The sequence below is a fragment of the Chelonoidis abingdonii genome, chromosome 6 (genome assembly GCF_003597395.2).
Source record: "Chelonoidis abingdonii isolate Lonesome George chromosome 6, CheloAbing_2.0, whole genome shotgun sequence".
Classification (NCBI taxonomy): Eukaryota; Metazoa; Chordata; order Testudines; family Testudinidae; genus Chelonoidis; species Chelonoidis abingdonii.
The window spans coordinates 138,078,137-138,092,122 of NC_133774.1; the positions used below are offsets into that span (position 1 = coordinate 138,078,137).

Genomic DNA, 13,986 nt, shown 5'->3' on the forward strand with positions numbered 1-13,986 from the left:
TTTTGCACTAGCTGTGGGTCTGACCCATTGTTTCTTGTACTTTTTAAAAAAAACTTCTATAGCCGTTGCTGACTTTGTGACAGTCAGTGAAGTTATGTATTTAATACTTAAGAATGAAATAATTTGAAGGTTCTGTTTGGTTGCTTGGCAAATCTGAGATAGCCTCTCCAGTGCTGCACAGATATTATTTCACATAACAAATCTGATGATCTACCTACACATCAGCATAACCACAAGAGAGGTATGGGCTAGTAGTGTGCACACAGGTCTAGCAAACTAAAATTTCTAAATTCTATTCCTAGCTCTGTCTTGTCACATAATTTCTCAATTTCCCCATATAAAATTATGAATGATGTAGAGAAAGTAAATAAGGAAACGTTATTTACTTGTTCCTATAATACAAGAACTAGGGGCTACCAAATGAAATTAATGGGCAGCAAGTTTAAAACAAATAAAAAGTTGTGAAGGCTAGGACTATAACCGTGTTTAAAAGAGAAGTGGATAAATTCATGGTGGTGAAGTCCATAAATGGCTATTAGCCAGGATGGGTAAACAATGGTGTCCCTAGCCTCTGTTCGTCAGAGGATGGAAATAGATAGCAGGAGAGAGATCACTTGATCATTGCCTGTTAGGTTCACTTCCTTTGGGGCACCTGACATTGGCCGCTGTCGGTAGACAGATACTGGGCTAGATGTACCTTTGGTCTGACCTGGTATGGTCGGTCTTATGTAATTGATCAAAAAGAGCCAGTAAGAAGAAGCGTGTTGCACTGCCCATATTAACAGCCATAATCACCTCTCTCTGAGGGACAGGAGGAGCAATATAGAGGACAAAGGAAAGGGAACCCATCTCCCACTCTTGTAGCGAATGCCCTGTTCCACTAGCAGAAGATACATGAAAGGTTTGGGGTAGAAAACAGTAGAAGACAGGAACAGAGGAGAGTTATGGTGCATGGAAACAAGAGGGTAATGTGGGATGCAAGAGAGACAGAACAGAACAAAGAGTAAAGAGACAGTATTGCATGAGAGAGTACAACAGAAAAGAGCAACTGTTGAAGAATGAGAGGAAAGGAAATACTGACCTAGATAGTCAGCTCCTGCTTTGGCCGCACAGAGCAGGCGTACTACCTACCTAGTAAATTCCTCAATGCCAGAAAAATTCTTGGATACCGCAGGGACATGTTCAACTGGATCATATATAATCCCAAAACAGAGGGATGGCCAGAGTGCAGTTGCATTCCGACAACAACAATATGGGCACCTCAGTCCCTTGGTAGCACAGCCAGCTGGAGTAAAGTTTAGAGCAGACCTGCACAACTCGTAAAGGGGCAAGGGCCATATTACTCCAAAGAAAACAGCTGAGGGCTGAATCTGCCCCTGGCCCCGCCGACGCCCCCCAGCCCTGCCAAGCCCTCCCCCAAAACACAACACCCCCCAGTGCCACTCAGCCCCCCTGAAACACGCCACCAAGCACCGTCCGCCTAGTGAAAACCAACTCTCCTTCCCCAGAGCTTTCCCACCAAAACAGTGGTATTGAACCTTAGTAATAGTTTAGAGCAGGCCCCTAAGGTAGTATAATTAAGGTAAAAGAAAAGTGTCTTTTTGCTAGAAATAGAATAAGATCTTCCCCCAACTTTGTAATCAATTGTCCTGTTGAATGAATGAGGTGTGATTGAGGAAGGCATGGAAGACAGCACCTCCACACAGCTGCAATCCTTGGAGAAGGGATGGGAGCCAGACCAGATCAGTAGAACAGGTCAGCCACAACTCGCAGCTCGCCTCCTCAGACCCCCTCCCGCCACTGCCCGCCCACTCGCCTACTCACCCCCCATGGGACTCACAGTGAGCCCGTCTAGTCATCCCCCGCAGGCCACACAGTGAGCCCCTGCGGACCACATGTGACCCCCGGGCCGCATGTTGTGCGGGCCTGGTTTAGAGCAGTCTCAAGGCCACCCTAAGCTATGTGAGAGAACAGACCAGTGGAGAACCAGGTCTATGATTGGGCACCCACAAACTGCACCCAATATATACTAGGCACAGCTGAAAGTCTGGGCCACTACTTTTCAAATACAGTGGAGGAGAAAGAAGCAACTGTAATGAAGCAAATAGTGAGAAAGTGGTGAGGGTTATAGAATGAGCTGAAAATGGAAAGAAAGAGGTGGAAAGGAAAAAGCAACACATTCCACTTCTAGGGAAGCAAATGTTGTTTATTTCCACCCATGCAATAGTTGTGCTTCCCTGAAGAAGTTCTGTACTTCTAAACTGAGAAAACAGCAATATTACTGAATACTCTAGATGCCAGAGATCAGCAACCACAGAGAAAAAAAGAGAAAATTAAAACTCAACTACAATTAGGCAGAGCACAAAAAACCACTGTTGGCTCTCCACAAATTCAGAGTCTGCCCTTCTTCCCTGCTCAGATTTTAAAAAGATGTTTATGAGAGTATAATGGACAAAAGGAGAGCACAAACTTTGCAGTATATAAACATGGCCTTCTCACTACATCAAACGACCTGAAAACGTAAATTTTATTTCCCTTCCCCCACTCCCCCTTCTAGAAGTCACTTACAGGACTAATATTTCATCTGCCTCACATTTCATATTGCTTGGAATGTGGCTGCTGAGAAAGTTAAATTAAGGTGCCTTTCAGTTTTGTAATATGTGGTTAATATAAATTCTCTCCCATTAGCGTTTTTTTTGTTTGTTTTTAAACTGTGGTAATAAAATTGAATTACTAACCTCTCTTGTACAAAGATGAAGGATGGAATAAAAACAATGAAAACAATTCTATTCTATTCACTATTTTATAAATTTGCAAAATGCTTACTATAAAATGTAAGTGTATATTATGCCACTACCCTCATAGCTTTACACGCCAATATTCTCCCCCCCTTATGCCCTTCTGTTGTTTAGAAAATTTTATCCAACAAAATTACAAATACTTGTGACCTACCTGCAAGCTGAGCTGTTATAGCTTGAAATGGTAGTTTTCTAAACATGTCCACCAGAGGCTGTACTTTTCTGATGCTGACAAGCTCATGTTTACCATAGTCCAACTCATATACTGATACCAACCCATTTGTCAGAATTCCTTTTATTAACACCCTGTGCCACCTAAATGGTATTTAAAAAAAAGAGTGAAAAAAGAAAACAAAGGGTGGATTGGAGTGTATGAGTCACACAAACTGAATGCAAACACAAAATAGCTCTGTGCAGTTCAAAAAGTCTTGTCTCTTTCACCAACAGAAGTTGATCCAGTAAAAGATATTACCTCACCCACCCTGCCTCTCTAATATTCTGGGACTAACAGCTACAAGCAAAATGGCAAACATGAAATAAGGAATTTTTATAATTTCTGGAGCTCCCTTCCTCCCTCCCTCCCAAGAAAAAGAGGAAAGAGAACAGAAAAACATGGTAAAGCGATATTTGGGGAGGAAAGAAATGAACGCCATCTATCCCTTTCTTTTTTGGTTTGGAATTTAAAAGAAAAAAATATAGAGGAGGAATAGAAAAGAGCCAAATCCAAAAACTGAAGAATAGTTTTACAATTTTCTATTGAAAAATGTAGTAGAAAAAAACATTTTTCCAGGCAGGAAAATCTGAAAACTGTTGATCGGTTCTAGGAAACAAGTACACACATTACCTAGCCAGTATCAAAATGTTATAGTGGTATCACGGCAGAGGTGAATTTTAAGGAGTGATTTGAATGATGAAGCAGAGGCTTTGCAGACATTTACAAGGAGCTCCATGGGCAGGAGTGTCAGGCTGTTTTGCTGGCCAGGGTGGAGAATGTTTTTGGTGACCCCTACTGAGTGGCAGAGCAAAAAACCCCCCACAGCTAGCCAATCAGCACTCCCAGGGTCACTGCCCTGCCTTCTCCCTGGGGCAGCACAGGAATGCAAAGGAGATAGCGTGGAAGAACCCTCAAGTACAACAACAGTTAAACTGTTTGAGCAGCATGGATGGGCACTGACTGCTTTGTGTCATACAGGAAATGGTGGGTAAAATTTTTAGAAGAACTTAAATGTTTAAGTCACATTTTTTCAAAAAGTGACTGGTTAAGTTTCAAGGAACGTCAATGGGACTTAAGTAAAAAGCTTTACAGTGCCTAATAGCTAGGATACAGGCAAGTCACCAAGCACCCTAAAAGGGAAAAACAAGTCTGAGGTTGAAAAGGGGGAGCCAGTGGAAGGGGAATGACCTGGATTAAACAACAAGGCAGAAAGATTTGACTGATGAATGAAAAATGAACCCATCACGAGAGCTCTAGACACATGTACAAGATGGCTTTTGAAGACTCTCCAGCACGTATTTTGGAACAATAGTAGAATCTGTATGAATTGTTCTTCCACTAACTCTTACCTGCCTTTCAAATGCTCAGATTGTAATTGTGTGCAACACTACTTTAAACAGAGAGTTTTCTATGGTATAGCTAAATTAAAATAGCCATTTGATGGAAACAGTTGTGATGAAAAAATCTTATACTCACAGTGATAAATAACTAGCAACCAAGGGGCAAATAATTTGCATGTAAATTTACTGCTGGCAAAAAAGTGCTTGACAGACTGACCTGTGGCTAAACTGAGAATGTCACATCAGGTACAGCAGGAAGAGAAGCAGGGTTTCAATCATTGTGTTCTAACTGTGACCACGAGGCAAGTAGAGTCTAAACCTCGTTCGCCCCCCTTGGTCTCACAGATTACTGACAATCTGAAATGTGGACACTTTCCCTTGTCAACTGAAATGAGGCCAATTACCTAGAAATGCATAATTTGTATTAATCTAACTTTGAGAACATTGAGCACCAATTAAGATTTCTCTGTGCATATCTCTAGTGCTAGTGGTGGGCATTTGGACCCTGCAAGAATCACCGCAGACAACAGCCTGCCTCAAGATAGTACACATCTTTTACGAAAGCATCTACTTACTTATTTTCCACTTTAGCAGCATACAGATTGTTCTTCTTAACAGCAATGGGTCTCTCCTCTGCCATGCTGTAGTACAGAATCATTTCTTCCATGAGGACTTCTAGGTTGTGGATCTCTTGCCAAGGCTGGACGACAAAGTGACCAGGGTGGCAGGCCACTGAAATGTAGACATCCATGTGCTCACCAGGTTTTGGTAAGGGTAGAGGAGGTGGCATGTCAAGAGTAGGCACCACACTGCCGGGTTCTGGAGCAGGCTTGATAGACCCCATGAGGCTTTTCTTGAGGCCTAGGCCAATTAATTCTGGAGCAAGGATAGTATCACTTTTCCCTTTTATAAGGCTAGCATCACAGGGTGCAACACTCAAGAAGACATCTTTCTGATGCTTCCACAAGTCTGCACTAGTGATCTGCCGATTGATACTCCGATCAGGGTCTGGGAAGTTCTTTGGAGTAAACAAGTAAATATATGCAATTCCCTTTGAGTCATCCAGTTTAGCAACCTTTAAAGGGAAGAAATAAAGTAAACTATTATTAAATGCATCTACATCTTTAATTTTGTATGACCCAAGATTAAAGCCTTTTACAGGAGGAAAAACTGGAATGGTTATGTTAAAGTAATCTATTTTGAAATAAAAATATTTTCAAAGACTTGGCACAAATAGTTTATTGCTAAGGTAAAGCTAACAAAATATGTTGACAAAGGTATTCACGATGGCTGAAAATGGCAAGTAAAGCAAACTGCTCAATATGGAACAGTAGTAGCAACAGCATCGTTGAGGTTGGGCTAGGGTGACCAGACAGCAAATGTGAAAAATCAGGACGGGGATGGAGGGGGTAATAGAAGCCTATATAAGAAAAAGACCTAAAAATCAGGACTGTGTCTATAAAATCAGGACTTCTGTTCACCCTAGGTTGGACTCCATTTTGCACTTACTGCAAGAGTTCACCCTCTGAGTTTTGTATGGAAAATGTGTGTCTGCCCCAAATTTACACTACAATTTCAGAGTTTAGCATTTTCAAGTAAATCTGTTAGTTTGAGTTCTGAACAATTAAAAATTGATCTTAAAGGTCACATTTTGAGTCTCAGTTTTTCAGACCCCCTGCCTAAAAGCCAGACTGCAGAAAGTTAGAAGTTTGTATTTGGTGCTAGCTCAACATGTTAATTAAAAAAATAAGTGAATCCTTACATGCAAGAGCTAAACAGAGAACATGGTATGGGTTGGCTGCAATCATCTTCGGACAAGGTAAGTGGGAACCCTTCTGAACAGTTATGGGGAGGCACAGTACTGTATTTTGTCATGTGCCCCCACTTACGTTGCCAGTAATTTTCCCTACAGCCAAATGGGCTGTTGCCTGCACATAGGGAACCACTTTTGCTACTCTTCAGGCATTTCTATTGAGATCTTCGACAAAGGAAATAAGGAGAGAAATCCTGTCTGCTTGTGGTGGTGCTGGAATGCTGCCATCTCCCTTAGGGAAGAATTAAAGCTATGATATTCCCTGACATACGGTGGTTGTACATCTGTGTAGCAGAGTAGAAGGCTCACACTGTTGTTTGAACTTTTCAATTCCTTACTTTTTAGGTTGTGTGTTAGTTAGGATTTTGTGTATGCTTAACATACACTGTTTGGTGTGTTAAATATTATTGACCATAACACAAACATACCTATGTTAAAACACTATACATACACCAACCCATGGTGCAGCTTCACTTCAAGAGCTTCAGAGAAATTAGTAAATTTTTATGATCACTAGTCTCAAGAATGCTGTACAACTGAATTATTAAAAGTTAATTTTACCATTAACTCAGATTTAGTCAGTGCAGAAAACCAAATTATCATCAACAGATTTAGACTGTGAAACTATGCATCTTTCCAGCTTTTTAAAGACAGGTGGAATAAAAGATAAGGTCCACAGGAAGTGAGCATCTTAGGAGGTCTCAGGAAGGGCTTGGACAGAAGTCAGGAGAACTGAGGGGAATTTCCCCATGGTTAGACAGTGGAAGCCTATTAAATATAGGCCTAGATTTTCCAAAATGAATGTCTACAGTTAAACTTCCAAGTTCATACTTTGGCCCCTAAATAAAACTGCCTAATTTTCAAATGCTCCGAGAAGACAGCAGCTCCCCCAACTTAGAAGAATACCTTTGGGCACCCATTTCCGAAGCACTGGTCTAATGATTTTTGCTATGTTACACTAGTAACAATAGTATTATGGGTACAAAAGCTATGGAGTGTGAACCTGGCAGTGTAGATAACATTTCTTACATGTTAATCCGATTTTTCAGAGACCACATATTCCAGGCCAGAAAAGAGAACATTAACACCTGATACTAGCAAATAGGAGACAAGAAAATAGCAATCTATTATGGATTCAGTATTTATCTTCTGGCCTACTTGATGCACTTCTTCAGCCCTCATAGCATATCTGGAATCTCTAGATCCTAAGATTTCATTTACAAGGCCAAGTAGATTCTAGCCTTCATGATAACAATTTCACGCTGAGTAATCCAAAGTAATGTTACCTTCATGAATCTGCAGAGACTGAAGCAATAGATTTTGATTCTTCTCTGTCATATGCTGGTGTAAATCAGGAGACAGAACAATGGAAAACCACATACTCATGGACTGACAAATGTGAACAGCCCTGCCCCGATTACTCTCATTGGGATGTTAATGTTAATGCTTCAGGCATCAGCATTAAATATTTCATTGTCAGATCATCCTAGGAGATGAAATGGGGAAGAGACTAGGAATTGAGATTTCCTGCAGGGAGGAAAATGCAGACAGAAGAAAAGAGTGGGGTGGTGGGGAGACACGGAAAGGAGGATACAGAAAGAAAACAAAGATAAAACGCACAGTCCTAAGGCTGAGCATATTTTGCCAGTGAGTGATGCTGAATGCAAATGTGTTCAGGGCACAGAAATACTAACAGCTTAGACTGAGATTTTTAAAGAGTATAAGGGGGTTAGGTACACAAATCCCACTGATTTCTGTGGGAGTTAAGTATCTAACCTCCTTTGAGCATTCCAACCTTAGTCACTATATGAACGCCATTGCTTCCCCTCATCTTTGTGAAAACCTCTTGATATCGCTGAGACCACATCTGGAGAAGCAGGTGTGTGGTAGGAGGTCCTACTCTGGCCAGTGGCCCTTAAATGAGAATGTGTCCCTCTGCAGAATGAGTAATACACAAATATTATGGGTCACTTTTATTGCAAGTGGAGAATGAGAAAGGCTTGCTGGTCCTGTTCAAATTCTCCACTGAGCAGTAAAAATTCTAAGAAAATTACACTTAAGAAAAAAGTTAATACTAACTCCAAACTATAATAGTGTGAGAGTGTAGGTAAATAAATATTTGACTTGGTGGTCTAGGTTTGGAAAAGCTTAACAAATAACATCTGTAGTAGAAAAAGAGCCTGAGACATAAGCCCTTGCATCAGAAGCCTGGTTTGAGATCTGATGCTTAAACTAAAGTAGCGGTCAAAGATTTGCTAATATAAAGCAACATCAGCAAGAGACAGGCTGTAAGCAGGAGTCAGACAGAGCCTGGCAAGAACAAACACACACATTCCTAAGAAAGGCTAGGCGCAGGACACTCACACAAATGCATTCCAGAAGGATGGTACCAGAACACCCTGATACCAAGTATGGTACAAACACATCCCAAAAAGATAATGAGAACACACTGACCCCCTCTTAAAGATAAGGTCGGGATGACAGTATAATGGATAGAGATGTTTTGACTGAATCAACATGTACAAAGTAATGGATGGTAACAACCCAAGTCAGGGGGCAGTAACTAACTGTGGTCAGAGGGGTAACACAACTTGTTTGTATTGGTGTATAAAATGAAGTCTCAGAGGGAGTGTCTTTGGCCAGCCTAGGGAGGAACAGAAAGTCACGCTATTCACTGAGCTGTGTCCATTGTTACGGGCATGCATGTCTTAGTATCCTCACAGAGTCTGCCAGATGCTATTACCATGCTTTGAAGACAAACCTGGCCAGGTGCCTTCAGACCTTAATGGATCTTGTGGTTATTGGGCAGTTTGAGCGAGGTCTGCTGTGCTGGCTGTCTGCACAGAGCTGGGACAGCAGACAGAGGGAACACACACAGCCACACATTTCATGACATCATTTTACAATATCTACATATGCCAGACTAGACCAGCAGTATTTTAAAGGTGCAGTATTCAGCACTAAAGCAAACAATAAAAAGAAAAGCTATAAAGTGCGCCTCTCAAAAGGTGCACTCATGATCATACTCTAATGAAATTAGGGGCAAGATTTTTCAGACAACCCCCTGTAATGTACTAATTATATCAGACTCTCTGAAGACTTGCTTCCCTTTGAAGGGTGCTCCCAGACAATTAGGTAAGTAGGTCACACTGCAAATGGTTGACTTCTACTCAGCATATTTTTTTTTAAAAAAAAGTGAGTTGAGTCTGCAAATGGACTGTATTAAATTAAACTACATTGTGTTAGGGATTATCTACTTGGCTAGTTACTACAGTGCAAGCCAGGGTGCGAATCTATAGCACACCAGTTTGCTGTGCAGTAACATCTGGTGTGGACACTGGTACAGCAAAGTGAAAATCCCAGAATGTGGCTTAGTGGAACTTTCACTGCGCTGTAGCAACGTCCGCATCGGACGTTACTGAGCAACAAGCTGGTGCACAGAGTCACAGCCTGGCTTGTGGATAGTGACTTGTCATGTAGAAATAAAAGCAAAGAACAGAAAACTAAAAAATTCCTCTCCCAGCCAGCTGGAAGAGTTACCTCCACCTGCTGGAGACATGAAAATAACTGAGCAGAGTCATCCACCCACTTCCTTTTTTATGAGGAGGCGTGTCATAAACAGATAGCTAAGGGTTAATGTTTCTTTTACCTGTAAAGGGTTAACAAAGGGAACCAAACACCTGACAAGAGGACCAATCAGGAAACCGGATTTTTCAAAGCTTAAGGGAGGGAATTTGGGCGTGTTTCTTGGTCTTTGTCTGTTCTGTGCTCTCTCAGCTATAAGAGGATCTATTTCCAGTCCTTCTAATTTTCTGTTTCCCAGTTGTAAGTACAAGGTAGCAAAAGTATAGTCTTTTAAATTGTTTTGCTGTATTTGCATCTTTGTATCTGGCTGGTGGAGTCTTTGTGTATTTGGCTGTAAGTACTTTAAATTGTATTGTTTGGATAAGAGTGTTTATCCCTTTTCTATTGTTTATTCATTTTCTATAAGTTGAAAACCCTGTATCTTACCATCTAGGTTACAGAGAACTGTTATTCTATTCTTTCTTTTTTTATTAAAAGTTTTGCTTTTTAAGACCTGTTGATTTCTTGTTTCTCGTTGACCCACCAGGAAATTGCATGACAAGTGTTTTGCTTTTTTCTTGCCCTCATTTGCTGGTAAAAAGGAATTATACCGACCTAGCGCAGGAGAATTTGGAAGGAGGAAAATTCTTTGTCTTCTTTAGATGCAGATTCCAAGTATTGCATAAAAACATATTTGCTGGGAAATGCAAGCAAATATACTTTGTATCAAACGTGTCAAAAATGATGAATTCATACAGAATACAAATGTTACAGGAGACTACAAAGCTGCAAATCATCATCTAGTATAATAGCTTTTCAAACAAAAATAATTTAGGTAAACATTTTTAAGCCCGAAAAAAATTTATTTTTTGTATCAAAACCTGGATGTCTGATGGAGGGTGAAGGTACCAAGTTCCTGTAACTTTATGACAACATATTATTACAACTCTTCATTCACATTTCAATATGGTATTCCACAGTTTATTGAATTTCAAGTGTTTGAGATATTCACATTTACCTTAATGCTGCAATCAGGACAATTTAATACTGTATCTCTCAGCCACAATACAGCATCTGGAGTCCACATGCCAATGTTACGGGGAAGATCTGCTAAACAGCACTTCATAGCCTAAAAGACATGGAGTATGTTAATAGCACAAATGAATTACATGATGATGATGTACTACTGAAGTTTGACTGCACAGAAATCAGCTTTAACTCAGATGGATTAAAAGATTTATGGTATTAAAAGAGTGAAAGAAGAAGGAGTCTATTATGCTGTAAGTTACTTCAACCACTAAGAATGTGGTGGTCTGCAGAATGGAGTCCTTTTACCCATACAATAAGGCTACTACCACAGCCTTCTATATTAGCACACAAGAACATAATCTGTATTAATTTAAAACTGTACACTATAAAACGTTAGCACGCACAACGTAATATTAATTCTAACGGTCCACGTACACTGTGCTGAAGTGTGGTCCACAAGGTGTGTGTGAGAGAAGAGCTGCAAAAGGCACCCAGGTGTTTTGTGTTAACTTCTGTTTGCATGCTGCTGGCACAAATTAAAAGGTACATACATTCATGTTAATGTAGTCCTGTTTGAAAGAGGATTATGTTAACATGAACTTTGGTTCCTTTTAGTTTGCACTAGCAATGTCCACAGGAGGCAGTTAGCAATTCACACTCCTGTAGTCCATAGTGCAGGACAGGCAATCTTAAAATGTTTTAAAACCACAAATCATTGCAGAAAACATAGCTAAAATTATCAAGACTAAGACGTTGCCAAGAGAGGTATAGAGGCGATCAGCTTTCCTTAAAAATGATGTTTGTACCTGGGGGGGTATTGCGATTATTTCTCTCAGGAACTGTGATGGAATATCTCGAAGCTCTGATACTTTTACGGATGCAACTGTTCCAGTATCCATGAACTGCACATCTAGTGCACGACTACTGTGAACGCTTGTTATCTGAAATGAGAATGCCAGTTGTAAGGAAAACTCGATACTAGCAAGAGATCAACATAGTACCTTTAAAAAGCAATTTAATATTTTAAGGAAATGGAAGAAAATACGTTGTCAGTGCATTTTATTTTCCATTTCATGATGCCATGCTTGGTGAAATGAAATATGTTAAATGACAACACAAAAACAGTAGGTTAGGCCTGCAGGGATCTGTTCCACATTCCATCACCTAAAGTAAAAGATTACTTATGTATGTTTACTATTTGAGTAAGTAGCCAGTGTAAAATGATACACATGCCACAATCAGTGTCAAAGAATTCAATGATCCAGATTTTAGACAACCCCCAGACCTGCAAGAATAGCAGCAATTTTCAGTTGACACATGAAAGATAGTTTAGTGGTTTAAAAACAAATAAACCAAAAAAACCAAACAAATCCAACAACCTGTTTCTTACCTCCACACGTGCCCATTTTCCTTTACAATGGAACAAGCAGATTTTGCCACAGAAAGGTAATGAGATTAAATATTCAGGTGTCTGCTGCGATAAAGAAACAAGGGTAAATAAGTCAGTTTTTGACTTTTTTTGGTTGAAGAATGGCTACTCTTAAATCTGTTATCGAATGTCCCTGAAACAGACTTCAAAGAGAAACTCCTGAGCTACAATTCATTTACAAACTTAATACCATCAATTTGGGTTTGAATAGGGACTGGGAGTGGTTAGCTCACTACAAAAGCAATTTTCCCTCTCTTGGTATTGACCCCTCATCAATTATTGGGAGCGGACCACATCCACCCTGACTGAATTAGCCTTCAAACACTGGTTCTTCACGTGTAAGGTAACTCCCTTCTCTTTATGTGCCAATATATATTTATGCCTGTATCTGTAATTTTCACTCCATGCATCTGAAGAAGTGGGTTGTAACCCATGAAAGCTTATGCCAAAGAAATCGGCTAGTCTTTAAGTTGCCACCGGACTCCTTGTTGATTTTGTGGATACAAAACTAATATGGCTACCCCTCTGATACTTAAGTTTCTGTATCACTTTGGATTTAACCTAAGGGATTTAAAAAAAAAATATTCAAGGTTTTATTTCCAGGGAGAGAATGAGCACCAAAGCTGCCCTAAACCTTGATAGTATTAGGCCTGAATAAAGATATAGCAGACAAAACCAGGTATGCCAACCTGACCAAAGTCAGGCTAACAAAGGTTTGTGGGTAATCCCTGAGTGGAAAAGAACTAAGAAGCAGCATGTCTCACGAAGCGCTGGGAAAAAGTAAGATAAGAGAGAAGCTGCATTCCTGGCACAGTACCAGATGTGCTGTGTTAGAAGCAGCCCCTTTGAAGAATTGATAAGAACTCTAGCTTCCCAGCCTCCTGGTTTACACTCCCTGGTTTTGTTCTTTGTTTGTTTTTAACTCCCCTACATTTCTAACTTTAGGCATGCAAGTATTCTAAAGGTGTCTAGTTTCTAGTTGTGAAATAAAGGGGGTGGGTTGCTCAAGTGAATAATTTATGACGCAACGGAACTGTCTATATAGGCTTATACTAAGACGTAAAGAGCGGGCTGGTTCTCTCGGGAGACGAGCTGCTCTCTATTGATGCGTGCACTTGTCAATAAAGAGCTTTTGATCGGACCTTGCTGGTGTTGCCTGTCTCTCTTGCGGTCAGACAACGAACTTTGCTGTCTGGGTTAGAGTCCCTGACAATAGACAGAGCTGGAGAAAATTTAAAAACCGGTCTCGTCCTTAACTGCACTGCTTGTCACATCAGAGTAAAATGTGGGTCTTGCAAGTGCCACAGTGGGCTTGCACCTCACCTCTACAAAAGCCTTGCTGATAAGAAAAGTCAGGCAAGAATGAGAGGCATAAGGGAATCTCTTTGGGGGTTTGGGGAGAGCATCTTGATTGCTTCTATGAGCAAAAAACCTATTGGATTGGTTGTAAACAGTTCTTATCCAGAGAAGCATAAAAATGATAGACCAAGAGCAGAGACTACTACAAGAGATGGCTTGCAAAAGCTTCAGCAAGGAGACTAAAACTGAAACATTCATCAACCTTTGTATTAGAATGTCAAGTATCTTCAATATCCTGGAGCCAAAAGGATATTGAAAGATGACAATGAAAGCTCTCCTCATTTCCATCTCAGTCCATTACATATTTGGAACAGATGTAATCCACACACTTTATAGTGTATTTGACTGTTTGGCATAAAGAAAGGAATCGCAGATTTCTGTTTGAATACTCTGCCTGCACATCTGCAAAGACTAGAGCAGAGCAGAGGGACTCACTAAGA

At 40.4% G+C, this 13,986-nt stretch overlaps 2 protein-coding genes across 8 annotated transcripts in view; one reads left to right on the forward strand and one right to left on the reverse strand.

The window, feature by feature from the left end:
* The window catches only part of TSTD2 (thiosulfate sulfurtransferase like domain containing 2), a 575,835-nt gene that overhangs the window by 201,380 nt on the left and 360,469 nt on the right, over nt 1–13,986 (forward strand). The gene's annotated exons all lie outside the window — the stretch shown is intronic.
* TDRD7 (tudor domain containing 7) overlaps nt 1–13,986 on the reverse strand; it is a 139,737-nt gene that overhangs the window by 19,251 nt on the left and 106,500 nt on the right. For 4 of the 7 annotated variants that reach the window (XM_032772598.2, XM_075067445.1, XM_032772594.2 and 1 more), the window contains exons 12-16: nt 12,149–12,232; nt 11,565–11,699; nt 10,748–10,858; nt 4,928–5,427; nt 2,953–3,113 (exon numbers count right to left, since the gene is read on the reverse strand). In XM_032772598.2, the coding sequence (XP_032628489.1) occupies nt 2,953–3,113; nt 4,928–5,427; nt 10,748–10,858; nt 11,565–11,699; nt 12,149–12,232 (991 nt within the window). The remainder of the gene's footprint in view (nt 1–2,952; nt 3,114–4,927; nt 5,428–10,747; nt 10,859–11,564; nt 11,700–12,148; nt 12,233–13,986) is intronic. The other 3 variants (XM_075067446.1, XM_032772599.2, XM_075067447.1) reach the window with 2 other exon arrangements.